We start from the raw sequence: 25421 nt of genomic DNA on the forward strand, positions 1-25421 counted from the left end.
TGGAGGGGAAGTTCAAAGCCAGAGTGGTGTGGATCTGTGAGGCCGACGGGGCGGGGGGGGGGAGGAGGCTGTGCTCTCTGCCGTGCCCCCGTGGCGGAGAGGGAAGGAACCGTTAAAACTTGATCTCCTCACCCCCCCTGACCTCGCTCTGCTCCGAGCGGAAAAACAGCTGTGGGCCGCACACTCCAGATCCCGGAGAACCGCCTCCAGGGACGCTGGGCTCAGAGAGAGACACGCGCACACACACACACACTTTCCCCATCACCATCACACACGCGCGCTAGCACACACCCAGACCACGCACGCATACATTCGTCAACACACAAGTGCCAAAGAATTAAGCTAACGGAAGATGATAGTATTTTGTTTATCATGGCTCTAAAATGTTGGAAAAATACCTGGAGAAATATAGCGTTTCGGGGTTAAGTTGCTAATGCAATGTCCCGAAGAGAGTGAAAACTGATCAGGGACGCCACGATCGGCGTTCCGGCATTTCGAGCAAGCTCTGGAAACCAAGTTGAAACCTCTGTCTCTGTTTACTAGGCGGCTTGTGTTGAAACGGAATGTGCCTGTCCACAGTTTCACAGCGTGCCTGCTCAACCAGTAGCTTTTTGGGAAAGGTCAGTACGTTCTTCAGCCCCACCACAAGGCCCCATCCAAAGACAAGCTGACCGACGGCACGGGGCACTGGGAGAGTCGGAACATTCTTCGGAGAAACACGTTAGCTCTGTCGCGTCCTCCTTTTTGGAGCGGAGAACGGTTCGTTCCCGAAACGTTATACATCTGGAGCACACGGCGACGACGTCTTTTCGACCTACTTGAATCAACGTCAGCACAAAATCATTTTCCCGCTTTGCAGTGAAGTTTTAAAAGTCCGTCCTGTATAAGGGCATTTATTTGACAACACAACAAGCCATGTACATGTACTTCCTAACTAAACAAAGTAAAATACAGACATAAGTGTGTGCAAGGTTTTCGGTTTTAGCACGTCTAACATGCGCAGTGGTGTCGTCGCCACGGAGACAGAGCGTTTGCTAATTACGAAACCGCTCGGTCGCAGAGTCACGTAGCGGAGTCCGCCGTACCGCCTCGGCCCTCCCCCGGGGGGGCCAGGAAGAGAGTGCCGCTTGTGGCCTGTCACCACTCTACTAAAGGGTCCGATGACGGACGGTGTGAACAGCGACCTCTGGTGGAGAGCCTGGTCACCCTCCCTCCCCTCCTAGCTCTTCTTCTTCTGAGCCGGGCTTTTCAGACTCTCCAGGAGGCTCTTGATCCTGGCGCTGGCCGGCTCCATCCTCTTCTTCTGGCGGCCTGTGGTGCGGCCCGCCTGGTTGGAGGGCAGCAGCAGGGCGGCCAGGCCCCAGGGGGCGCGCCCCCCGCCGGGGCTGGCTTCCCGGCCGGGGGGGGCGCCGAACTCCTGCTGCTGGAGGATCCAGGCCGCCTCCTGGCAGAGGGTCACCACGCGGCCCAGCTGGGCCGCGTTGACGTTCTTGCTCACGTTCAGGGTCGGCTCGAACGGGTTCTGGATGTGGAGCGCCGACGGCTCGGGCTTGTTCTGCTCCTTCCCCTGGGCGGGACGCACGCACAGAGACACGCGCACAGAAACACACACACAGAAACACACACACAGAAACACATACAGAAACACATACAGAAACACACACACGTAAAGGTCAAGCTATCTTATTCAACCCAGCATGCTCAGGTCTTTGCTGTCATATCTGGGCGTGCATGTCATTTGAGTGTTTGTGTGTGGGTGTGTGTGGGTGTGTGTGTGAAATTGTCAGGGAGCTTTTAAAGCATCATCCTGTGGCATTAGCAGCCGCGAGGTGAGTTAACATATTCACCGTGCCTCGTTCATCAAACTGTCAGCCTGACAGAATCACTGCTGGAAAACGAGGCGCGTGATTCACCCGTTAGACTGAGAGAGAGAGGGGGGGGGAACGATGAGATGGCCAAAACAGCCCTCTCCTAATCTGCTCTGGTCCCCTTCCAACGGCAGACCAATCCCGTGTGACCCCGTGACAGCGGGCCATCCCGGCCCCTCTTTTGCACTGTACTTTCCTGTCGCGCGGTTGGATCCTATACCACCCCTGTCACGTGACCCAGAGAGACAGGTCAGGGCCGAATCTTAGAGGAGGGGGGGAGGGCTCAATGCCTTGTTTAAAGCCGGGCTATAAAACAGGATGAATGAATGAGGGGAAGGGATCTAGACCGGGTATCAGCCAGAGAGCAGCATAAAGACATCAGTCAGAGTGACGGGGAGATAGGGAGAAACACAGTGCACAGTAAAGATGATTTACGCCAGATTCCCTGCTGGTGAAAGGCTACAGGCAGAGGCCAGGGACGCGGGGTCTACACGCCCCCCCCCCCCCCGCCCCCCCCACCACCACCACGAAAGTCATCCCTGACCCGGGGTCAAGATCTTACTACACCTCCAGGCTCGGGACAGGCCCAGATGGGTGCACGCGCGCGCGGGGGGGGGGGGGAAAGACCAACGCGTCAAACGAACGAACAAACAGAGAGAGAGAGAGTCTGAGTTGGATTAGCAAGCGGCCTTTTTTTTTTGTGGGTTGTTGTTGCGCTGAGCGGGCTGATGCCGTTATCGTGGAGCGGGCTGAAAGGGGCGGGGGCCGGGCATCAATCACTCTCTCCTATTTGACGGCTGTGGTTTGGAGGCGAGGGATTGACGTCATCCCAGAGAACGCACACTTCATCTCCCCCCGGTAGGGGGCCTTGGGGGAGGGGGGGCGGGGGGACTGTGCACGGGGGAAGGAGGAGGAGGGGGTCTCACCTTCCTGATGTCTATAGACATTCGGTTGAACGCGAAGCAGCCGTAGAACTCGAAGAACTCCTGCAGCAGTGTCGCTGGGGAGCAGAGGGGAAAACAAGACAACGTTCGAGTCCTTTGCTGTGAGAAGACACGGTGGTGAGAGTGTGTGTGCGTGTGTGTGGAGCGGCCAGTAACCGTACGGTCTGGGCACCCGAACCCACCTAGCGTCTCCGTGTTGCTCTGCAGCTGCACCTTGCCGACGTCGCTGACGAACGTGCAGTCGTTCCCCTCGATGACGCTCCTGTCGCCGGGGCCTCGGGGGAGAGAGAGGGAAAGGGGGGGGAGACACACTGAATGGCAGCCCGGACGACACGCATCAACCACTCTGATGGATGGCGTCGCTTAGAGAGGTTGAGAGATAGATACTGAGAGAGACAGAGAGGGAAAGAGATTAACAGAGAGAGATAACGACAGAGACAGTAAGACACAGAGAGAGAGAGAGAGTGAGAGAGAAACAGAGAGAAAGGTAATGACAGAGACAGAGGGAGAAACAGAGAGGGAGAGAACCAGACAGTGGGAGAGAGAACCAGACAGAGGGAGAGAGAGAGAAACAGACAGACAGAGAGAGAGGTAATGACAGAGACAGAGGGAGAAACAGAGAGGGAGAGGACATGGACCCAGACAGCGCGTGTCCCTGTGGGGTCCTTGGCTCTCCATCAAAGCCCTCCGTGCCAGCCTCCTTGACCATGTCAGAGGGGGGGGGGGGGGGGGGGGGGGGTCACACCTGAGGCAGGCGCATCTCAAATGGATGCCCCGTGGAACGGTGTGTGTGTGTGTGTGTTCTCGTATTGGGGAGGGAGGGAGAAACGGGGGGATGCCAGAGTGATGGGGCCTTTATTGTGCTGTAAGCACTACGTGTGATAGTGTCTGGTCTAAGAGGACGATAGATTGCTCTTGGGCGGCTATTCTCTGTGAGCCAAGGAGAGGCCGGGGAGAATGGAGGATTGGGAGGGGGGGGGGGGTCACAGGCAGCAGCAGTGGGCTGTGGCAAACAACCCCAGCCCTGCCCAAAGTCTTTAACCTCCAACAACGTTTATCAGAATCCTCCCAGGAATTTCATCAGACACGTCAAACCAAAATAAACACAGAATCCCCCCCCCCCCCCCCCCATCTCTTTCCAATGTCCTCCTCTCTCCCCAAAAAAACAAACAAACGGGATCCCCTGTGCCCTCGTTATGGACACGTCGAGACGGCCCGGTCGGACGTCCACACACACACACACAGAGGCCCCAGAGAGGGGAGGGGAGCACCAGAGGGCCTACCTGCCAGGCCCCTGAGGTGCTCCAGGGTGGGCAGGATGGGGGGGCTGCGTCTCTGGAGGAAGAACAGCACCATGACGGTCAGGGAGAAGTTGCTGACCCAGGCTCCGGGGATGCTGCTGGTGATGCTGTGGGCCCGGGCCCAGCACCGCACGCTGAACACCAGGGGGCGAACCCGGGGGTCCAGCCCCCCGTACAGGTACAGCAGCTCGGAGCTCTTCATCGCCACCCTGAGGACAAAGCGGTGTGCGGCGGACGGGTCAGGGGAATACTGCTGGGGGAAGCCCTCACCGTTCCTCCAGGACATCCCCCCCCCCGAGACAGAAGGAAGTCCGCCTAGCTACCCTGGACTGACCTCCAGATCGAAACAGCGAGACGTTGAACCCCATAAAGTGTTTTCTCAACTCCTACATTCATTGTTTTGTCCATTCATGTCCTTCCTCATCATTTGCCTCTTCTTAAAGATGTACTGGAGGAGATGCCAGTCTTTACTGTGCGTAGCAGATAAGGGGGGGGGTAAAAGGAAAAGAAACTCACGGTGCTGTATTCCCTATGATCACTAGAGGGCAGTGTTTATCCTGACTGTGACCTTTCTAGGACGACAATACTACAGCCCTTCATTACTCTGCATCCACTACCAGCATTATTAAAGCGACAGCCAATAGCTGCTTCATGTCCTTGATATTGCACAAGAGAGTTCATATGATTCATTGTGTATAATCTGTACAATAGCATGTGTGTGGACTGTGTGCATGTATGTACTTAAACCATTTGAATTGCCTGAGATCATCTCTGACCTGACAGAAGTGGCTGGTTGCATGGCTGTTTTCAATTTATCCATCCAAACTACCGTATTTTCCGGACTATAAGTCACAATTTTTTTCATCGTTTGGCTGGTCTTTCCAGATTAAATGTTTATTCTTGGTCTTGGATTTTATGAAATACATTTCTAAATAAATGCGACTTATAGTCCAGTGCGACTTCTATATGTTTTTTCCTCTTCACGACGCATTTTTGGACTAATGCGATTTACACTCCGGTGCATCTTAAAGTCCGCAAAATACGGTATAGGTTTTAATAGTATCCAAAAGGCACTTAAAACCCTTACTTCCTGTTGTGCTGACTGAACAGAAGCAAACAGGAAAGCATCGACCAACGAGTGAAACCCCCCCCGATCCACCCACACTAGCTTGGTGGCTACCCTCCGTTTTCTTTGAAACGCTGGTTTCTGAACGTTGCAGGTGTGTGTGGTGTGTGTGTGTGCCTCACTCAGACAACTGAGACCACAGTATCCCTCAGAGGCAGAAAGAGGGAAGTGAAATAAAAACAAGATAACCTCCCTCTCTCTCTCTGTCTCGCGCGTTCTCTCTTCTCCGGTGGCCACATGTGGCTGTATGCATCAAGTAACTCACTGCGGTTCACGGTAGTTTCAGCTTGTGAAATGCTAATGGGCCCAAGATGTCTTCAGGTTCCAACCACAAAACTAGCGTGCAACTACGTGAGGCACAAACAGCAGTTCTGTTGCCATTTCGTGTCCTCGTCGTTCGGTGTTCTTTCTGTCGTCAAAGGGTCAATCCCACTTGGTTGCTGTCTAATGCTGAACAGGTGTGTCAGAATGTGTGTGGACGGCAGGGGCTGAACGTCGGCGCGACTCTGAACATTTAATGGGGGATTTGAAGACTGCGAAAGCCAAGCATTCAGTGTCATCAGGTTTTGAACCACAAAAAAAAAGGGAAACGTACCAAATACTAAAGCTATTCTGAAACGCATGTACACTTTCAAAGATTCAACTTCCCATCAAATTGTTCAACTGATATCATTTGTAATGAAATAAAAAAACGTTGTATTAGCCTACATTCGAAAACAAATGTAAAATCGAAATAGCTAACTAGCGGTCTTCAATGTTCCACTCTACTGTATGTGAGCCTGATCAAACATGCATATGAGAATATCCAGGATCAATAAGCGCCAGGTCACAGGCAGCATATCAGATAAGAGGTGATAATCCAGCCACCGTGCATCCAGCCTACCTGTTGTTGGCGGTGAGGTCACACTGGAAGCCCGAGGGCTGGTGGGCGAAGCGGACCAGGGGACAGCGGGCGTTCAGGATCTTCTGCACCCCCACGCAGCCCGGCCCAAACTGGTCCACGCACTCCCCGATGACCGAGAGGATGCTCTGGGTCACGGCCCGCTCGGAGTTGGCCCTCTTCAACTGGAACTCCAGGGAATAGCCTGCTTTCGGCTGGGCACGGAGGGGAAACACAAGGGGGTGGCTCGGTGGTTAGAGCGCTCGACAGCAAAGCGCGAGGTCACAGGTTCAAATCTCCCCTGTACCGCAAGTAGCTTTGGGAACAAAGAAATGAATAGCTACTTTCAATGAAAATGTATCTGTCACATACATGCAATTCAAGGCTTCTTATTGACTGTTTCGCAGCCATCTGCTTTCATTTGATGGGAGGGATTTTGGGGAAACAGGAAGGAAGTGTTTTTTTAACAATGCCGTTCCCGTGCTCGTACAGTAAGCTGGCATAGTTAGTTGTTAGGTTGGTGTGCTATTCAACCTGTACTGCTTGGAAGGAAACATGAGGATTTGTTGTGATCGCATCAGTCACCTGGGCCAGTGTGTGCTTCTGCGTGTGTGTGTGTGTCTGTGCTTAATCAATGAGCTGTGATGAAACTTCTGAATCGGCTTTTCCCGCCATATCAAAGTAAACCAATTAGACTGAATAGAAGTTCCCACTTTAACTAAACAAATGCTCCTTTTTACTTATCAGCAACAAAAAAACAGAGTTGGGACAATTTACCGGAATCTGTCTATCCGGACCTTTATCTTAGATACACTATTACACATCCCAGCCAAACATCAACACCTTCATCTGTTGTTTGAACAGATTACACAGCCCTTAAAACGATCCTACTACCCTTTTAGTTGCATAGCATTCAAGAACAACCAAGACAACTGACTGTAAAGAAAGCAAACAACAAGATAAGACTTAACAAGATACAACCTCATATTTCTTAGTTGTATGTTCAGTAAACATCCTGTGTGTGTGTGTGTGTGTGTGTGTGTGTGTGTGTGTGTGTGTGTGTGTGCGCTGTGTGTGTATGTGTGTGTGTACAGTATATGAATATAGTACGTGCAAAAGTATTAAGTGCAAATAACATTAAAAAAAATATATATATATATATAAAGCAAAAATGCTTTGAGAAATACATGCAAAGACTAAACAAAATGTTTCTCAACATTGCACTTTTAGACTGCCACACAAATACAGAACAGTATTCATGGGGGGGGGAATGTAGAGGCCTAAGACTTTTGCACAGTACTGACTCTTCTCCCCCCGGTGTAGTGCTGAAAAGGCCAGGCACCATCCTGCACTAGGCTGTACCGCCTCTTCCAGGTCCCCTATCCTGGTGCCTTGACATCACCGACCAGAGGGAGGTGAAAGGAGACAGAGAGGACGCAGTGTGCCGCCTGGTGCCGCCCCTCACCTTCACGTTCCGCCCACTGATCCGGTCCAGATCCAGGAACATGTCCAGGTCACAGCCCAGCTTGCCGAACCCGTTGACGGTCGAGCCGAACGGCCGGATGAGGCATTCTGGGAAGTAGGCGGCGGCGATGTCCTGGAGCAGCGAGCACACCAGGAAGCGCAGGCAGATGTTCTCCTCGGTCAGCTGGTACATCGCCGTCAAGGACAGCATCTGCTGGTCTATCTGAAGACCACGACAAAGACAACAACCCAAACATGAGGTTTCCCCGGGGAAAGCTCTAGCTCGGCCCCTCGATAAAGTGTACTCCCAAACAGTTAGAACTATGTACATCTGATCTGATCCTTGATTGTCATGCTGTCCCCGCTATCTGCACTATTTGTACGTTACTTCGGACAAAAGGATCCACGGAATGAATACCATGTCAGCCGTAACTGCCCACACTTACACTCTCCTCCTTGGATAGCCTCTGTATGAGCTCACTGATGGGGATGGTGGTCTGGGGCTGGTACTGGGGAAGCGACTGGCCGTCAGACTGGTCTGCTGGGCCGTTACTTCTGAGAGAGAGCAGCCGGGACTTGAAAGGCACCATGGCTTCATGATTGATAGTGGGGATTGCGGTCCCTTCATAAAGTGATGTGATGCTCTCCTTGTTGGCAAACTCCACCACCGCATATGTACTCTGAAGGGCACAGAAGCAACACAAGATGTATACTACGTTGATGACGTTTAATGATTTACCTAATTACATACAGTGTCTGAAGCATACCATCCCATGAGCGAAGCAACACTAGACGAAAAAACATAAAACGTTTACTGATGTGTGTTTTAAGGCAACGTGTATACTGTATGAAAGTATGGCATTGCAGACGTTGTTTGATGCTAATCATTCTAAAACTTACATAGCTTTCATAAAAGAAACATTTGTTGATTGGTCCATGTCTTGAAAGATACTTCATAAACTTCTTCTCGTTGGTTTTGGCTTGACAGCTAATGAGAACAGATCTTTCCGCTTGCTCTTGTCTCTCTTCCAAGACCGCATAAAACGACTTGAGCCCATCCTTTGGTTCTGTGAAAGTAGAGGACAGAATTCACCAAACCAAACAGTCAATAAACACTGTGGAAGCTGTGAGTCTCGGGGGCTGCACCATGCAGTCACGTTAGAAGTCCAACGCAAATTGTATCACTGTAAACTCAATGTTATTAACTTGCTGGTTAGTGCTATAAGATTTCTATCTAATGTGGTAAGAAACGTCATAAATGTGAATGTTTTTAAGCTAACTCATCTTGTTAGCTAACAAGATAGCTGCGTTTTCTCAGAAGGCATGTCATAACCGTAATGGACTGGACAGTCCCTTGCAGAACGAGACACATACCAAATTCATCTGTCTTATTCAATGTCTTGGCTTGTTCGGCTACGTTATTTTTTCCGAACTGTCTTCGAACAAGTAGATCATACGTTTGAAGGCACTTTGACAGGCTTCGCCTTCCACTCATGTGTAACCTGCACACACCGAAGGAGGCTGCCATTGTTGCACGGAGACTAATGGAAACAGCGCATGCGCATGTTGTTGTGTTCTATGGCAGGAGAGAGGAGTCAAATTATGAAAAATCGTAATATTCAGAGAGAGAGAGTGTGAGAGAGAGAGAGAGAGACAAAGACAGAGACAAAGACAGAGTCAGAGACAGAGAGACATAGAGAGAGAGAGAGAGAGAGAGAGAGAGAGAGAGAGAGAGAGAGAGAGAGAGAGAGACAGGCGATAATGGGATGAAAAGTAATGCAATAGCAGTCTAGACCAGGTATGCATGGGCCAAGTCAAGGAGATATAGGGAAATACATTTGTATTCAATGGAAGTTGATGAACTGCAAGTCGTAGATCGAAAGAAATCGGGCTGTCTCTTGTCGGGGGAAACAATGGAAATAGGAAAACGAAACACGCCAAATATTTCTTCCATGAAACACCCTGACGTTCGTCACAGTGGTTGCACTTCCTCTCTTTACAGTTCAAGTCTGCTCAGTTACTGAATGCTCACATACGCAATCTAGTGAGCAGGATCGGACCTCTGATTAATAAACTGACCAAGGTAAGTGCTACAGAAATTGTATCTTATCTTATTATCCTATTCTGGGTTAGGGTATTAATGCAGGGATTAAATCACTTGAACTGTATCGCTCAGTTTTTTAACGCATGCTTCGAAGTTATGCATAAAACCGATGTATCGCTTAGTTTTTCAACGCATGCTTCGAAGTGTGGTATGCATAAGGCCGGTGATATGGGCTATAGCATTGGCTGTGCATATGCAAGGACTGGATACTGTTCCGTGTGCTTATCAACTCCATGTTTGGATACGGAGAAAATAAGGGGACGGCTCAGGGGCTTCCCAGGTTGTTGTGAAATTCCCTTAATTTGCATGGGAATCCAATTCGTTTGCCTGTGCTCCTCCTACTACAGCTGTAGTTGCAGTCGGAGACAGGCAGCGCGTCAGTTGGTCCAACACTCCTGCATATTGAACATGTTAAGAACAATCGTTGCGAAATGGGTAAATCTCTGTCATGAAACTAATATCCAGTATCGCTTTCTAGAACCGGGCAAATAATCAAAATGGATTACAAATACGACAACTCCGGAATAGAACTCCTGATGGTGCACATGAACCTAGAGGACATCATAAACGCGGTGGAGAATCTCTATAACGCCGAGGAAGAGGACACAGGGGAGTCTTTTGACGAGGGTATGTCCCAGGAAGAGATGTATGAGCATGAGGAGACTATGGATTCAGGGTCGAGTTGCCAGGGTAACGGCGGTGGCGTGCGCTACGGGACGGTGACGGACCTGCTGTCTTTCGTCAATCTAATCTCTGACATGCAGCTGGATGCGCTGCAGCACCTGCCTGAGGAGATGGGTGTGTTGCTCAACAAGGTGAGACTTTAGAGAATCTATAGTTGTCAGATTGTGTACCACAATAGCATTATGCAGGCTACATGAATCAGAATCAGAAAGGGTTTTATTCGCCATGAAAGTTTACACAGACAAGGAATTTACTTTGCCAGGAAGCTGCATACATTAAACATATAGGAATCCTAAAACTTAAACATGTGGTCTAACTATACTAAAGGTACAAGTGTACCTAATACTAATATATATATATTTTTAATTTGTCTGCTCAAATGTTCAATGTATGTGCATAATGTCTTTGTAATAGACTTTGCCAACTTTCATAATGCCGGAGTGAACTAATTTCAACGGGTGTTTTGTTGACAGAAGGACATGGCTATCAGGAACAAGCGCTACCGAATCGGCATGGATGTGCTTCTTTTTCCATGGAAACTGACGTACAAAAATCCCGGATCGGGCTTGGTGCCAAAGGGCTCGTTTGGGAAAGTCCACCTCGCCCAGGACACCAAGACCAAGAAAAGAATGGCTTGTAAACTGGTGAGTTCAGCCAAGGAATGCCTGGCATGTTTGATTAGTGAGGTAAAAGTCCAAGTCTGCCAGGAATCCTTTCGCCTGCTGAACAGCATCATCTTTAATCTCCAAGCAAACAGTAAAAGCGGTTAACAGTGTTGGCAGGGTTTCGCACCCCGTTTTCAAATGTCAGGTGACTTATGCAAGAACAAACCAAAACCCATTGCATTTACACTGGAACTGAAGAAAAAAAAACACTTTATTGTTGTGTAACACAGAAATGACTCTGAAGCCAGTCGAAAAGGAACAACAGACAGGGTGAACAAACACACAGGAAACTCTACAGAAAGCCCCTTCACACTTAGGGATGACAAACAGATAGTGTCTTGGGGACAAAAATCCCTTACAGTCATTCAGTTGTAAACACAGGTTCAGGTTTTACATCAACAGTCTCCAGTCATCTGCATTCGGTATCCACGGGCAGTGCAGTGGTCTTAATTTGACTTACAAAGGCGGATTTTTCACTCGCAGGATGGGAGTGTCTTCCTGTTCTGTCTCCAGCTTGGTCGGTTTGTAGTGTAGTAAACATGCAGAGTGACCACACCGGTGAAAAGTGAAAGTTGACTTGCCTTTGAAAAATCCCCTCCACACCATAAAGGGTTGATTCCTCTCTGGCCTAATAGCAGTTTACCTGGTGCATTCAGATGGTATTCCCTGTTCATTCGAAACAATAGACTTTTGTTATAGACAATAAACAATAGCTAACGGGACTGAATAAATGGCGTGCTGTAAACTACTTCCATGTCTTGTTTTACCCAGATCCCCATACAGCACTTCAAGCCCGCTGACGTGGAGATCCAGGCGCGGTTCCGTCACGAGAACATCGCTGAGCTGTACGGCGCGGTGCTGTGGGACCAGAACCTGCACCTGTTCATGGAGGCGGGCGAGGGCGGCTCCGTCCTGGAGAAACTGGACAGCTGTGGGCCCATGAGGGAGTTTGAAATCATTTGGGTGACCAAACATGTGCTCAGAGGCCTGGAATACCTGCATTCCCACAACGTCATCCACCACGACATCAAACGTACGTAATACAAGATGGAGCACCCCTCCCACCCACCCACACACACCCACACACAGACACAAACACACTCCACCCCCGCAGCCACAGACCACGCCTGTTCTGTCGCAGCCACCTAACGTTTTTTGCCTCTGCCTTTTTTCCTGTCAACGTCAAACGTCATAGAGCATGTGGAAGGACCATATAGGGTTTCAGACATCAGGAAGTAGCGTTGTAAACACCAAGGAATTATCTCTGTGTCTGTCTGTCTTTCTGTCTTCTTTTCTCTCGCTCAATGTCCGTTATGACCATGTAGGGTTATCTGGGAGGTGGTGGAACTGTAGACACCACGAGTTTGCTTTAATCAGATGGTATCTGTGCTCTCCTTGTGGGGCCCTCAGAGGAACAGGAAGCTGTGGTCTGAATTGTCGGTGATCGTTTCTTACCAGCAGTGCTTCTTACTGTGATTGGATGGAAGACAGGACGTTCCAGGTTGTCTGGAACTCTGGAACTTTGGTTGAGACAGGAAGGCTAGAAGGCTAGAACAGTGGGTTGTGCGTCTGAGGAACCGCAGCAACACAGGGAATATGAATCTGTGGAGCTGTCGTTCAGCCAGTCAGGGCTTGGCCTGAAGCTGTTATGGTCTCTGGAAATTCCAGTCAGTCCCTCCTCCGGCCTGCAGAACATGCAGAGTGCTGAAGGGGGCTGAGTGAGTAACTACAAAAACATCTTTGTGGCTGTAAAGTTTTCTATGCGTGTCCAGCTAAAAATGTCATTTTAATCAGTGAAGTCAAATATAAGGGGGGCGTGAGGTTCCACAAAGGCCTGCTTTTTATGGATCTGCCAAAACACATGACATATGTTTGCTTTTCTCAGGGATTGTTTAGATAGTCTGCATGTTCCCTTTTCCTGGAACTCAGTAAAAAGCAATGGAGGACGGATCAGAGCAGAGATTGATTTAGCATTATTGTCACTGCCTCTAATGCCCAGTTCCTCATATCTGGCCTAATGGAGCAAAGCTGTTTCCTGATACGATACAAAAATACAATTCATTTAGTTTCAAAGTCCTTTTTTATGATGACGTGGCTGAATTGATCAATAGGGAAAATGTTCATGTCTACTGTAGATATTTCATTGTTTGTCCAGGACTGCCACCTCCACCTACTCTTTCCATCTCCCCTCATCACTCCCCCCCCCCCCCCCCCCCCCTTAAGTGAACTACCTCGGTAAAAAACCCAAACTGGAGCTCATCTCCTTGTCTTTCTTCCTCTTCTCTCCCTTTAGCCAGCAACATAGTCCTGATGTCGGACAAGGCCGTGCTGGTGGACTTTGGTCTGACGGTGCAGATGACAGAGAAGGTGTTCACCCCCAGAGACCTGCGGGGCACAGAGGTGAGTCATCCGTTCTCCTGTCTCATCACAATGCACACGCACAGGTGTGTTTACTGGAAGACAGGAAAGAGGTTAGTTCACGCCTGAGATCGCCAGAAAAACGACTTGACTCTAAAACCAAGCTTTGAAAAATGCTCTCTGAGGCAAGCCAGGCTACCTCTCACTACTACCCCTTCCAGCCCCAACAACCCCCTGCCTGTGTGTCTTGTCATAGCCCCTTCGTGGCCTGCCTGGAAATTCCCAGGGCAGACAGACTGAGAGAGAGTGAGAGAAGGGGACTGAAAGAGAGAGCTCAGAGGGAGAGTGAATAAAAGAAAGAGATGGCGAGTGAGAGACAGAGAGAGAGAGAGAGAGAGAGAGAGAGAGAGAGAGAGAGATAGAGAGAGAGAGAGAGAGAGAGAGGAGGTGAGAGAACTTGGGAGCAAACAAATTGACACACAAGAAGCCAGCACTACCGCCTGACCTTCGGAGGAACCAGGCTGGAATTTCCAGCTGAGTCTGAGAAAGAGAGAGATAAAGAAAATAGTCAATCATTGAGTGCCCCCGCTAAAACCCCTAACCTTTAACATCAATTCAGACTTCTTACATTTGATGTATGTTCCTCTCCCAGATGTACATGAGTCCGGAGGTGGTTCAGTGTCACGGCCACGACACCAAGACGGACATCTACAGTCTGGGCACGACAATCATCCACATGCAGACTGGAAGTCCTCCCTGGGTCAGGAGATACCCGCGCACTGCCTACCCATCCTACCTCTACATAGTAAGTTGGCTTCCTGCTAACTGCTCGGCAACTTGTTGGCTACTGAATGCTGTGGATCAGGCTAGACCAACTATCACATCATGTGGAATGGATTTGTCACATCCTTTAACTATGCTGAAAGGAAGGGGGAACCTGTATTACTAGTTGTTTTCAGAGAACAAATGTAAAAGGCTAAATATAAAAGCAGCAAATATTTTTTAATGACCCAGTTCCACTTTCCACCTAGCCTAGATTCATTTTAGCACCTCATCATGTGACCTAACCCTATAGCGTCGAACAGCAACATGATTGAGGCGAGTGTTTGTGTCTGTACATGCCCCCAGCATCCAGCCAGCACTGCACTTTTGTTCAACTCTGAAAAATGCTTTTCATCACGAGCCGCTAGGTTGTTTGGGATGGTCTTTGGACCTTATTTTACACTTACATTTGGATTCATGGTGGCACTCTGTTCCTCTTACACGGCCTATCAGGGGAAGTGGATTAGAGATTTCTGCACAGTCCTTGAAATAAAAGGGTTCTGTATTAAACTGGTGCAACCAGGTTTTAGACACATTGCCGGACACCTGAGGTGATGTGTGTTTGTGATTGTATTGAAGTTTGCATAACCTGTTTAGAGGTTGTCCCTAGCTGAAAGACTGCTGATGTGCCACAAATCACTTTTCATATGCATCAGTGGTTCTGCTTTGGCATTGTTCCTCTTTCTGATCACATCTTTTTTGTTTGGGTGATTCCCTTCCCTTCCCTGCTCCCCCTCCCCTTTCCTCCTGCTCCCCCCCCCCCCATTCCCCTCCCTCCTCAGATCCACAAGCAGGCCCCTCCCCTGGAGGACATTGCGGAGGACTGCAGCCGGCCCATGCGCTCCTTCCTGGAGCGCGCGTTGGCGAGGGACCCCGCCCTGCGAAGTTCGGCCTCCCAGCTGCTGCGTGAGGAGGCCATCAACCCCCCACGTGAGGAGCAGCCGCGCTGCTGGAGCCTGGACTCAGCCATGGAGGAGGCCTCGCACCCCCTGCTGCGCCAGCACAGCCAGCAGCCAGACACCACCCAGGGTAGGCAGGGGAGACGGGGCACACTCACCTTGCATGTACACTTAGGCGGGGGGGGTGGGGGGTGGGGGTGGGGGGGTGAGGGGGGGGGGGGGGGGGTGAGGGGGGGTTTATATGTTTATATGTTTTACACGGTTCCTGTCATTCTATGACCTCACTCATGCTGATGCTGTTGTTTTCTTCTGGTCTGTTCCAGAATCCTCCTTGTATTCTGAGGACTCTGGCCACACAAGGAGGAAGGGGTCTCTGTACATCGACCCAGTGGCCCTGGCTGGTTACTACAGTCTTGTGAGAGGACCCCCGGCCTCGGAGTATGGCTAACACACGTTAGTGTGGCTAATAGGGCTCCTGGAGAGCACTGATGTTAGCTGGCTGAGCTAGTATGGCTAGCAGACGCTAGCACGGCCAGCACACGCTAGCACAGCTAACAGGGCTCATGGAGAGCACTGATGTTCCATGGGCGCTAATTCATCTAGCATAGCGAAATGCTAATGCTTTGACCTCGGGAATTGCCCAGTCAGAGCCTCTGCTCAAGTTCAGATGTATCAGAGACTGTGATGTAACTGATCATGTTAGAGCCAGCCAGAGGGCATAATAAACTCTGGGCCTGGACTGGTACAATGAAATGGACCAAAGTCAAGTTCCTTTAGTTTAAAATATTGAATGATGTACCCCAGATACACATTTTTCAGATAAATGTTGTACAAGGTTGTTTCTTGTAGAAATGTTAAACTCTCTTGTGTTTTAAAACTTTAAGACATTTTTCTAAGCATTGTCATGTTCATATTACATGATTTGTATTGAGATGTGTTGTGGCTTGTGCAAAAATAGTGTGTTTGATCTATTTGAAGTACTCCACAGATTTCCTTGGAATTGTTCCTGTGGAACATATTTTCTTTGGTAATTGCTATGCAAATTATATTACACACCATGCTTTTCATTAACATATAGTTATAAAATGATGTCCTTTGACCTGTTGTACAGTACATCCATTGAGATGTTGTAGTCAAATTGAAATGTTCCTTTTGAATTCAGTTTGAGCTCTGTGACTGTTTTTTAATTCATTAAAATACAAATCTGGCACTTGCAGAGTGTTTTGGTAATCTTTAAGTACTAATGGTGAATATGTTCTATGTCCTACCTACTATTGAGGCAAACCATACTTTTATACCTAAATAAATTGCTGCAATCATTCTATAATATATATATATATTGAATGTGTTGTCATTAGCAGCTAATCATTGTATTATTAAAATGCTGAACCAACATTTCTTGCATGCAATATATGAATGATCTGATCATATTATCATATCATCATCGTCTTTCCCAGTAATGAGTGGAAGCCTTAAAAAAAATGTACGCCCACTCGTGCAATGGAAGACACACCCTCATCCTAATGCAGATAACTCCTATCTCATCAAGTGCCGTGATGAAACAAACATTTCACTTACAGGGTCAAAGTAAGTGTCTGGCAATGGAAAGAAGTGGGTGATTTGGAGTGGGAGGGGGAACTTTGGCTTCCACGGTAGCTTCTCACCACTGCTGTGACCACATCATAGATGTGTTTACCCCCTAACTCCCAGATCCTCTTCTGATTTAACTGAAAGGAAACAACAACAGAACAATATGTCGCCAATGTGCATTGGTTTAAACCTGTTGAAGAGGGTGGGGCTTGTTGTTACCCAACATCTCACTCACCATCCACATTGGGGATACCCCAACACCAGACACAGAGGAAAACAATATATATACCAAAATATATACCCATACAGTAGCTGTGAAATAAATAAGGTATTTCTTCAGAGTTTATGTCAACTGTATTCCCCAATGTATACTTAAAAAGTATCTGTAAAAACATGCTGTATATTCCGTAAGTTGTCTAAGTATGTGACAAAATCTGTGTTGCACAAGTTTGTGTTGAAAAATATAAATATAATGAACATGTATTAAGCTCTAATTTCAATTTCAATTATATTAAAATAAAATTAAAATCTGTTTGGGTATGACCATGAAAGGGCAGCCAGCTGGAAAAAATAAAATAAATCCTAAAATCCTACACATTAGTGCCTTACACAGTGTTAAAACAGTGCAATTTAAAGTTGCAAATCAAGTTTATTTTTGCTTTAACTCTTACCTATCATCTAGAGATGGTAGATACTGATTTAAGTATTATATGTTTAAATTCTAATCAGCTACTCACAGCATAGTACATGACAACCTCCATTCTTTCTGTGTTTGACATTAGTGAAGGTCAGGTAGGTTTCGATATGTTTTGAATAGAATAACACCCTTTATCTTGTATAGCATCCGAACACTTCCTTATCAAAGGACCTCTCAGAATTTGGTATCTCTGGCGTCATGGTGATGTTGGTGGTGGGTGGCAGGGATTCCCTGAACTCTTCACAACAGCAAATCATACTGTGGTTTTAAGGCTAAGTGTGCGTGTGTGTGTTCATAGCAGATGAGACATGGCCACAATGCTAGGGAAGTTCATATATGCAAAACTTGCTGTGAATTGGCAGGGTTCCTTTTGTGGCCTGACAGGACTATAGAACTGATTGTCTGCTATAACATTTGTCAATTTCAGAATTACCTGTTAATCATCAGGGATCCTTCCATGGATTGGCTCATGAAATAATAAAACAATTACAAAACAAAATGCAGGATAAACCAAGATAATCTGGGGATTCAAAAATTATAAACAGAAGATAAATTGAGCAAAAAAAGCATGTTAGGTGGTGGGTTATTGCCCCTATGTGGTCAGTAAGAAGTATTACACGTTTGAAAGAGATAGATGTTTTAAGACTGTCTTGTCCAACAGATGGCAGTATGGGTCTGTCTATAAAGATAGACAATGAAAAACGTGCAAGCATTGTGCCGGCCGTCTGGTTGCAGTAACATCTTCAGGTGAAAGAACACATGTAGAGGAGAGAAAATCAGTTTTACAGCGGAGGAGAGGAGAGCTTCATTACTGTGGAAACGATTTCACCCAGTATTACGCAACGCATTCAGGGACACCATCTCAGTGTATATATTTTATCAATCCTTTTGTGTTGCAAGGAGGGCTGACAAGGAATTCAAGTTGTGTACATTTGACCCTGCATGATAGTGCTGGCAGTTATGTCAGAAATGACGAAGCACATTTCACATTTCTGTGCAATATCAATATTACTCCAAGCATCGCCACAGCAAGTGTTTGTCTGGTTCATATAGAAACCTGTTGGCTAGATACTGCATGACTCACATATTCTCCATAGACGTCTACATACCTACCCACTGTGAAAATACACATAGAACAGAAACTTGAATAATATGTACAGTATAGGTGTGTTCATCTGTGACAGTATCAAAGCTTACTGATGACCTGTGTGTTTGTAGAGATAGTGACAAAGTGAGAGAATCCGAAAAAAAGAGAGAATTCAACTGGCAGGTGTGAAATCCTTCACATAGACACGTAGAGATTAGCCACGTCCCACAGGAGCAGGTAGAGTGTGTGTGTTTGTGTGTGGTGTGCGTGTACAAGTGAGTGTGTGTTTGTGTATGTATGTGTATTACACTAAAGGGGTACTAGGCTTATCCAAGGCTGGACTGGAATCCACTGGGCACAATGAAGCCATTGTCTCCCCCCGAAACGGTGATCTAAACACACACACACACACACCACACACACACACTGCAAGTCATGACTGTACTGTACTGAAGAATCATGGATAACTTATCATTCGCAGGTTTATGATTTCCATACAGTATATGCTCATGCCGTGTCCTAGGCTTTGTGTGTGTGTATGTGTCCATGTATGTTCCTGTTTATTTGTGAGAAATTAAGTAAACATTTAAATGTTTGAAAAATGACAGTTTAACAGTTGTCAAATCGAAACTAGGGGATATCTTCCAGAAACCTTTCAGATGGACAACCCTGGAGACTCCAGAAAGCCCTATTCAAATGAGAAGAGGCCTCCATCATCACATGCAAATATGTGTTCTCTGAGGAGCGCTGTTCCCGGCCAGTCTGACAAAGCTGTGCCTGTCTGCGCCTGGTCCCTGCCCTGGCTACCAGAACAGGCCAGCATGACAGGAGGGTATTCACCAACAGTGACATTTGACGAGCCGTTTACACAATGAAGCTCTCCTCCACTCTCCTCTTATCTTCTCTCCTCTCCTGTCCTCTCCTTTCCTCTCCTCTCTTTTCCTTTCCTCTCCTCTCCTTTCCTCTCCTCTCCTCTCCTCTCCTTTCCTCTCCTCTCCTCTCCTCTCCTCTCTTCTCTCTCCTCTCCTCTCCTTTCCTCTCCTCTCCTCTCCTTTCCTTTCCTTTCCTTTCCTTTCCTCCCATCCCCTCCCCTAGTGCCCTGACATAACATTGGCAGGGCCCAGTGTCTCCCTGGCCCTCAGTTGGGGCCTGCTGTGTTGTGAATGAACTTCTGGAGGAAGGGCATGACTCATTCCCTAGGGTTTACATTCAGAGGGTAAGGTTTGCCATACATATATTACTAATGTTTATATATGCATGGCTCACTCATATTTTGGTTTATTTTTTCCTCTTGGAAATTGGTTGGGTCTGTTGACTCCGAGGATGATGTGTGAGTGTATGTGTTAAGTGTAATTATCTGTGTTTGTTTGTGTTTACAGGGTCAGTGTGTGTGCATGTAAGTGTGTGCATGAACGAGTTCACGCGCACGTTCCTTGCCTGCGAGCGCGTGTTGTATTTAGGACGGGTGTGAGTGGACGTGTGTCGTGTTTGAATGTGAGGTTGTGTGCGCGTGTTTGCGTGAGTGCGCATGCATATCCTCTGTGTTTGACTTGGCCGCGCTCGCGTTCTGGTGTCATCTGGTTGTTTTTCTTGCCCTCCTCTGAGCTGAGGGACGAGCAGGACGGCGTGGAGCAGCTCTCTAAGAAGCGAGTTTACCCTATTCCCGCCCTCCAGCCCTGCTGGCTCAGGATCTATGGGCAGAGAGAGAGAGATGCCCACAGGCTCTGTGTGGCTGGATGCACATCAAGCCCCCCCCCCCCCCCCCCCCCCCCCCCGGGACGGACTTGACATGCGGACATTCCTCGACCTGAACACAAGTTGTTCCCAAAGAACCCTGACATGTTCCACGTCTCCCTCGTATGAATTGTGACCGATCTGCACTTGACAGGCGCACGACTCGTCTGAGAAAAGTCGATCTTGGTCATGAAACAACTCAAATCAGTTTAGAATGCATTTCGAGTCTGACTGTGGGTCACTTTGCATGCCAAAACTGTGGTTTCACATTTCATTCAAAGGAGAATGCGTAAATCATAAAAAAACAAACCACATTTATTTCATGTCAACTGATTTAAAGATATTCACTTCAAAATTGGAGAACATTATGTCTTTTAGTCTCTTTTCATTAGCTATATAGTTAGCTGTTAGCTAGCTGGTTGCACTGCCCTCTAAAGCCAGGTGTCCCCTTTTAGCTTAGTTAGCACAGCTTACTGCTTAGGTAACATCATAATGAAATCTGACAGCTCATCAACTCCTCTTATAAACAAATGTCACAGTTCTAACAGTTGAGACATAGCACAGTAGCAAGCCAGCTACAGTAAGGTATCTCAGGTATGCCTCTCTGCTTCACAACAAAGCGCTTTATCTGAGAGGCATCTTCTGTTTGGCTGTGTAAAGTATTTGAATGCAGCCTTGACTAGCAGTAGTCAGATGGCATGCCAGACCCGCCCTTTAATTACAGCGATGATCATAATCAGAGCAACTCGTCCTTCTCTCATCCTCAATCCGTGGATTCCATCTGTGTCTCATTGCAACGTGCGGGTCGGCTCTTCATGTTTGCGTTGTCAGTGCCGTGTGTTCATGTTCATGTGTGAGTCTTACAGTACAGACACCTCTAATCCCTGGTGGCCCAGGACTCAGTGATGAGATGTGATCAGAAACCCCCCCCCCCCCTCCCTGATCCCTCCGCTGTGATGTATATCTAACCAAAACTCTGAAGACCTCTCGTCTAGAAAACCGTCACAGACCCGGTAAAGCTACTGGAGTTACAGATCCACGGGTGAAATCCCTTTGTATCTTATAGTGCCTTTATTAAAACCAGGTTAGACAAGCAGAACATGTTTTCCCTTACGATAACTGCCTGGAAACCCTCAGGTGAGACCAGTTCAGCAGGCTACTGTAAGCCCCCACCCAAGCCTGGGTCTTAGCACGCTAAAGCAGAGCGCCAGGGAGTCCGTAGTGGTTAACATGCAGGAGGCCTGGAGTGAGAGATAGGTGGAAGGAGAGAAGGAGGGATGGATGGATGGATGGATAGAAGGAGGGAGGAATGGATGCATGGATAGAAGGATGAATGGTGTGATGGATGGATAAATAGATGGACGAAAGGATGGATGGATAGACAGAGGGTTGGATGGTCAACGCCAGCGCTGGTAAAACCACACACCAACAGTCAGTGATGTTGTGGTGTTTCCTTCTCCATGTTTGCCAGGTCAGTGCAACAGCTGCGACCCGGGAATAACCCTGAATGGTTCTTCAGGACCATACTTAAATTCTGAGTTTTAATGAAGCCATAAACTAATAAACAAATGGCAATCGAAGCCATATACTAAACATTTTATTGCCTCTCAGTGCCTTTGCCGCTGTAGAAGTCAACACTGAAGTAAGGTGGGACTCTTCTCTGCCGTGAAGGTTCAAAGACATACTATAATGTCCCGACTTAGCCCAACAGAGCTAGCCAGACAAGCTCCAAATTTAATTTGCCTGTACAGGATACCGTTGTTGGTTTTGCTTTAATCATCAACGGTCTCATACTGAAGATAGTTAACTTTACGACTTCCTTCACTCCCCTCCGCTGAAACTCAAAACTCCAAAAGGTTTTTCCTGCTTTGGAAATCGCCTGAGCAAATCAGGCTAATCACTATTCAATCTCCCATGTACTGAGCAGACTGCGGGCCCTGTCTAAGTAAATACAGGTGAAATAGGAGCAGTGGGGTTGGGGGCTTGGAGGACTCGCCATAATTCTTACATTGTTGTCTTTCCATTTTCCCCTGCCTTTTTTAAACAGGAGAAACGGAGAGAGGCTCACTGGCAAGGTGGAGAAGAGAATAGACCCTGCCTTCCCTCAACAGTGTATTGTTAAATGTGGAGCCTGCATCAGAAGTGCTCGAATGTTCCCTCTCGCATGAACCTTCTTCTCAGCTCCCCAGGACTTGGCACGCATGCAGTGCTTCCAGACACAGCCCAGGTCAGTGTCGTTAAGAGACGCTCTAAATCTCAATTAACAGGGAGGAAACCTATTCTGTGGTGTCCAAACTCATGAATCTTTAGCTAACCATAACTCAGGGAATGGAGTACAATGAGGATACAGACTTTTCACCTTGTGGAGGAAACAGTTTAATGTTCCACTGTTAGCGACGGGTAAAAAAACACGTGTAAAATATCTTAAAAGTTATGGTGAGCCATCTATGCATTGGTTTACACGATGATAACTTCTTGGAATATGAGGGGGGGAGAGTGTCTGTCCAGGTGTGTGTGTGAGGGGAGGCTGGGGGGTGGGGGGGGGGGCAGGGTGTCCTGATAAACTACGATTCGTATGTGCGTTGCCCTTTGACCCCGGGGCTAGCTGGTGCCTGTTTCATCCCATTCGAGCGACAAGCGTTCACCGAAACGAGGCACCGTCCTCCCTGCAGACCCCTGTTCACAAGGCCTCCCTCCCACCTCCACCTCCACCTCCTCCATCCCTCACGCCCTGCATGACTGTGTGAGGTTCCACTAACCTCTGCTCCACTGCTGTGCAAGCCACGGGGCCAGGACCTCATTACATGTGCTCAGAGTGTTCAAACGGCCCCCGTCGTGCTCTCCTTCCATTCTCCTGCTGACCCCTAAGCCAGACTCCTCCACTCCTCCGCGCACGTCTGTTTGCAGGGCAGCGCTGCTTTTTTCGCTGGGGCCCGGGGGGGGTCCATGTGTACTGTGAAAGCACCTTTGGGTCAGTCTGGTGACGGCAGAAGGAGACACAACTCAAAGGACAGAAGTCAAGTTTGAAGAGAGGAAGAAAAGGACGATTCACGACCGTGATCTGGTTTGCCTCTGACCTTATTTTTTGTGTGTGTGTGTGCGTGGGCGTGCATGGCTCTGTCTCTCTTAGACCTGTCTGTCCAGCCTGTTTGCCCTGGCTGATGTATGGTGCTCTCACCATTTATCTGCCCTAACTAGACACCCTGGCCCAGAGGAATGTGTGTGGGAGAGGACAATGTGTGTGTGTGTGTGTACAAGGGTGCGTGTGTTTGTGAGTGTGTGTATCGCCACCACTGTTTACCTACTATTGTTCAGGGCTCCTGTGTAACAAGCAGACGATGTGGAGAGTAGAATGATTTACGTGCACAATGACACAGCCAGTGTTTAGTTGCTAGGGCGCCAAAAAACTTTGCAGACAACTGACTCCAGCCCAGAAGCCCTAGCCTCCTGTTTATTGTAGATGTGGAAGTCTGTGTGCAAGATGGTTTTTTTGTAGAGTGCTTGTTTAGTATTAGTTCGTTGATACACAGATACATACCAACACAGTTAAATCCAATGCGCAGCAGGGACAGGGCTAGAAGGACAAGATACTGTGAATGTCAATAACGCTCTCCGCATCCCCTCCTTCTCTCTTTCTCTCTTTACTGTAAAAACATTTTCTTAGATAGCCAGTAGATTGTATCATGGAAATGCAAGAGTCTGAGGAAGGCGAGTCACCCACTTGACTCTCTTTTCCACTCTCTTTTCCACTCTTTTTTCCACTCTCTCTCTCTCTCTCTCTCTCTCTCTCTCTCTCTCTCTCTCTCTCTCTCTCTCTCTCTCTCTCTCTCTCTCTCTCTCTCTCTCTCTCTCTCTCTCTCTCTCTCTCTCTCTCTCTCTCTCTCTCTCTCTCTCTCTCTCTTTCTCTTTCTCTGTCTCTCTCTCCCTCTGTATTTATCTCTGTCTCTCACACTACCTCTCTCTCTTTCTCTCTCCCTCTCTATTTATCTCTCTCACCATCCCTCCCTCCGTCTCTGTGTCTCTTACTGCCTCGGAAATTGTTGATGTTGTTTTTCTTTCTTTCCTCCTGAAATATGAATAGATGCTCTGTCACGTTAGGGCATATTTGCGGGGTTCTGGGTAGTCTCCTTCCTGACTGCTTATCTAGCGCAGGGATCCATCCGTCTGTCTGTCTCTCTGTCTCTCTCCTCTGGCCTACTCTACTCATTTTAGATCGAGAGGTCGGGTGTTTGGGGGTCTGTTTAGTTGATAGTGGGGTTAGGGGGGTGGGGGTTAGAGTGTCTGTTTGGTTGGGGGGGGAGGAGGGTGATATGGTGGGGAGGGGGGGGGGGGGGGCTTTTACTGGAGGCCCCCTTTCGCTGCTCCATGAGGTCCTCATTTGTTCCCCAAACCATTACTGTGACGGATTGTTTACAATCTCGGACAGATTACGTTTACTTAGGGATTTATGTTATTCCTTTAGCCCAAACGCAATAAACACCAGGGACGCTTTCCCTCAACCCGCTGTTCTAAATGAATAGCGCTCGGCAGTGACCGTGAGGCTTAGCCTCCTAAGCACACTGAAAATGTGTGATTTTCGAAAACCCACACAGGAAAAATATGCCCGCACCCGCAGGGAAACATTGGAGTTGGCTTTTCGGCGCAGACAGTGCCTCTCCCACCATTCGGCCATTGCCTCTTGGTCCTAGAGTAAGACGATGCCAGCTTTGACGTTACAGTTTTTCTCAATTGCTAAAACACTAAAACCCATTGGCTGAACAAAGTTCTCAGTTGCCTGAACTCATGTAGCTAATTGTGCCTGTCTGTTGTCAATACCTTAAACCATTTAATATGGTAAAACACAATTTGCAGATCTCAGAATTTTCAGAAAAACTCTTAACACATTCTCATTTTTAAAACACATTCTGCACTCTAATGCACATTTCATCCATACTGGGTAAGCACAAATGGCAACAATCAAATACAAATAGAGAAAACATGTAATTGACTAAACACAACCACTCAAAATTGATTTCACTTGTTTCAAATGATGTGACACAACCAATATAAGCCAGTTCAGAGAGCAAACAGGTTGTTGAAGATGGGAAAATATTGCTTGTGATGTCGACAAAAGTGCTCTGGCCTAACCTAGCCCAAAGACAAGAAGAAGCACATTGATCACATGTTTACTTCTATGTCGGATAAATATTAAATTTGTT

The 25421-nt window shown here is 47.8% G+C and overlaps 2 protein-coding genes across 4 annotated transcripts; one reads left to right on the top strand and one right to left on the bottom strand.

Moving 5' to 3' along the window:
* Positions 1 to 460: 460 nt before the first annotated feature.
* On the bottom strand, positions 461 to 9111 carry mtpap (mitochondrial poly(A) polymerase). Of its 2 annotated transcripts, XM_067251921.1 has the most exons (9): positions 8958 to 9111; positions 8484 to 8650; positions 8030 to 8263; positions 7585 to 7806; positions 6123 to 6334; positions 4096 to 4322; positions 2995 to 3087; positions 2795 to 2868; positions 463 to 1567 (listed from the first exon to the last, which is right to left on the bottom strand). In XM_067251921.1, exons 1-9 carry the CDS (start codon positions 9109 to 9111, stop codon positions 1220 to 1222), a joined length of 1731 nt encoding a protein of 576 aa, XP_067108022.1. In that variant the 3' UTR covers positions 463 to 1219. The 2 variants fall into 2 exon arrangements, with proteins under 2 accessions (XP_067108023.1, XP_067108022.1); XM_067251922.1 differs by lacking the exon at positions 4096 to 4322 and having other exon boundaries at positions 461 to 1567.
* Positions 9112 to 9437: 326 nt separating this feature from the next.
* Positions 9438 to 16329, top strand: map3k8 (mitogen-activated protein kinase kinase kinase 8). Of its 2 annotated transcripts, XM_067251845.1 has the most exons (8): positions 9438 to 9666; positions 10166 to 10502; positions 10845 to 11015; positions 11808 to 12069; positions 13330 to 13436; positions 14047 to 14199; positions 14999 to 15245; positions 15439 to 16329. In XM_067251845.1, the coding sequence occupies exons 2-8, from the start codon at positions 10185 to 10187 to the stop codon at positions 15561 to 15563; spliced, it is 1383 nt and encodes a 460-aa protein (XP_067107946.1). In that variant the 5' UTR covers positions 9438 to 9666; positions 10166 to 10184; the 3' UTR covers positions 15564 to 16329. The 2 variants fall into 2 exon arrangements, with proteins under 2 accessions (XP_067107946.1, XP_067107945.1); XM_067251844.1 differs by lacking the exon at positions 9438 to 9666 and having other exon boundaries at positions 10073 to 10502.
* The last annotated feature ends 9092 nt before the right edge of the window (positions 16330 to 25421 follow it).

This window comes from Osmerus mordax, chromosome 15, assembly GCF_038355195.1.
Source record: "Osmerus mordax isolate fOsmMor3 chromosome 15, fOsmMor3.pri, whole genome shotgun sequence".
Lineage (NCBI taxonomy): Eukaryota > Metazoa > Chordata > Actinopteri > Osmeriformes > Osmeridae > Osmerus > Osmerus mordax.

Bases quoted from the DNA above. Each gene is read 5' to 3' on its own strand.
- mtpap (XM_067251921.1), bottom strand. From the start codon at position 9,111: ATGGCAGCCTCCTTCGGTGTGTGCAGGTTACACATGAGTGGAAGGCGA. The intron at 6,335-7,584 runs GTGAGGGGCGGC...CTCCGTGCCCAG, and splicing joins TCAGTGGGCGGAACGTGAAG to CCGAAAGCAGGCTATTCCCT. The intron at 2,869-2,994 runs GTGGGTTCGGGT...TCTGCTCCCCAG, and splicing joins GAGCAACACGGAGACGCTAG to CGACACTGCTGCAGGAGTTC.
- map3k8 (XM_067251845.1), top strand. From the start codon at position 10,185: ATGGATTACAAATACGACAACTCCGGAATAGAACTCCTGATGGTGCAC. The intron at 10,503-10,844 runs GTGAGACTTTAG...TTTTGTTGACAG, and splicing joins TGGGTGTGTTGCTCAACAAG to AAGGACATGGCTATCAGGAA. The intron at 15,246-15,438 runs GTAGGCAGGGGA...GGTCTGTTCCAG, and splicing joins GCAGCCAGACACCACCCAGG to AATCCTCCTTGTATTCTGAG.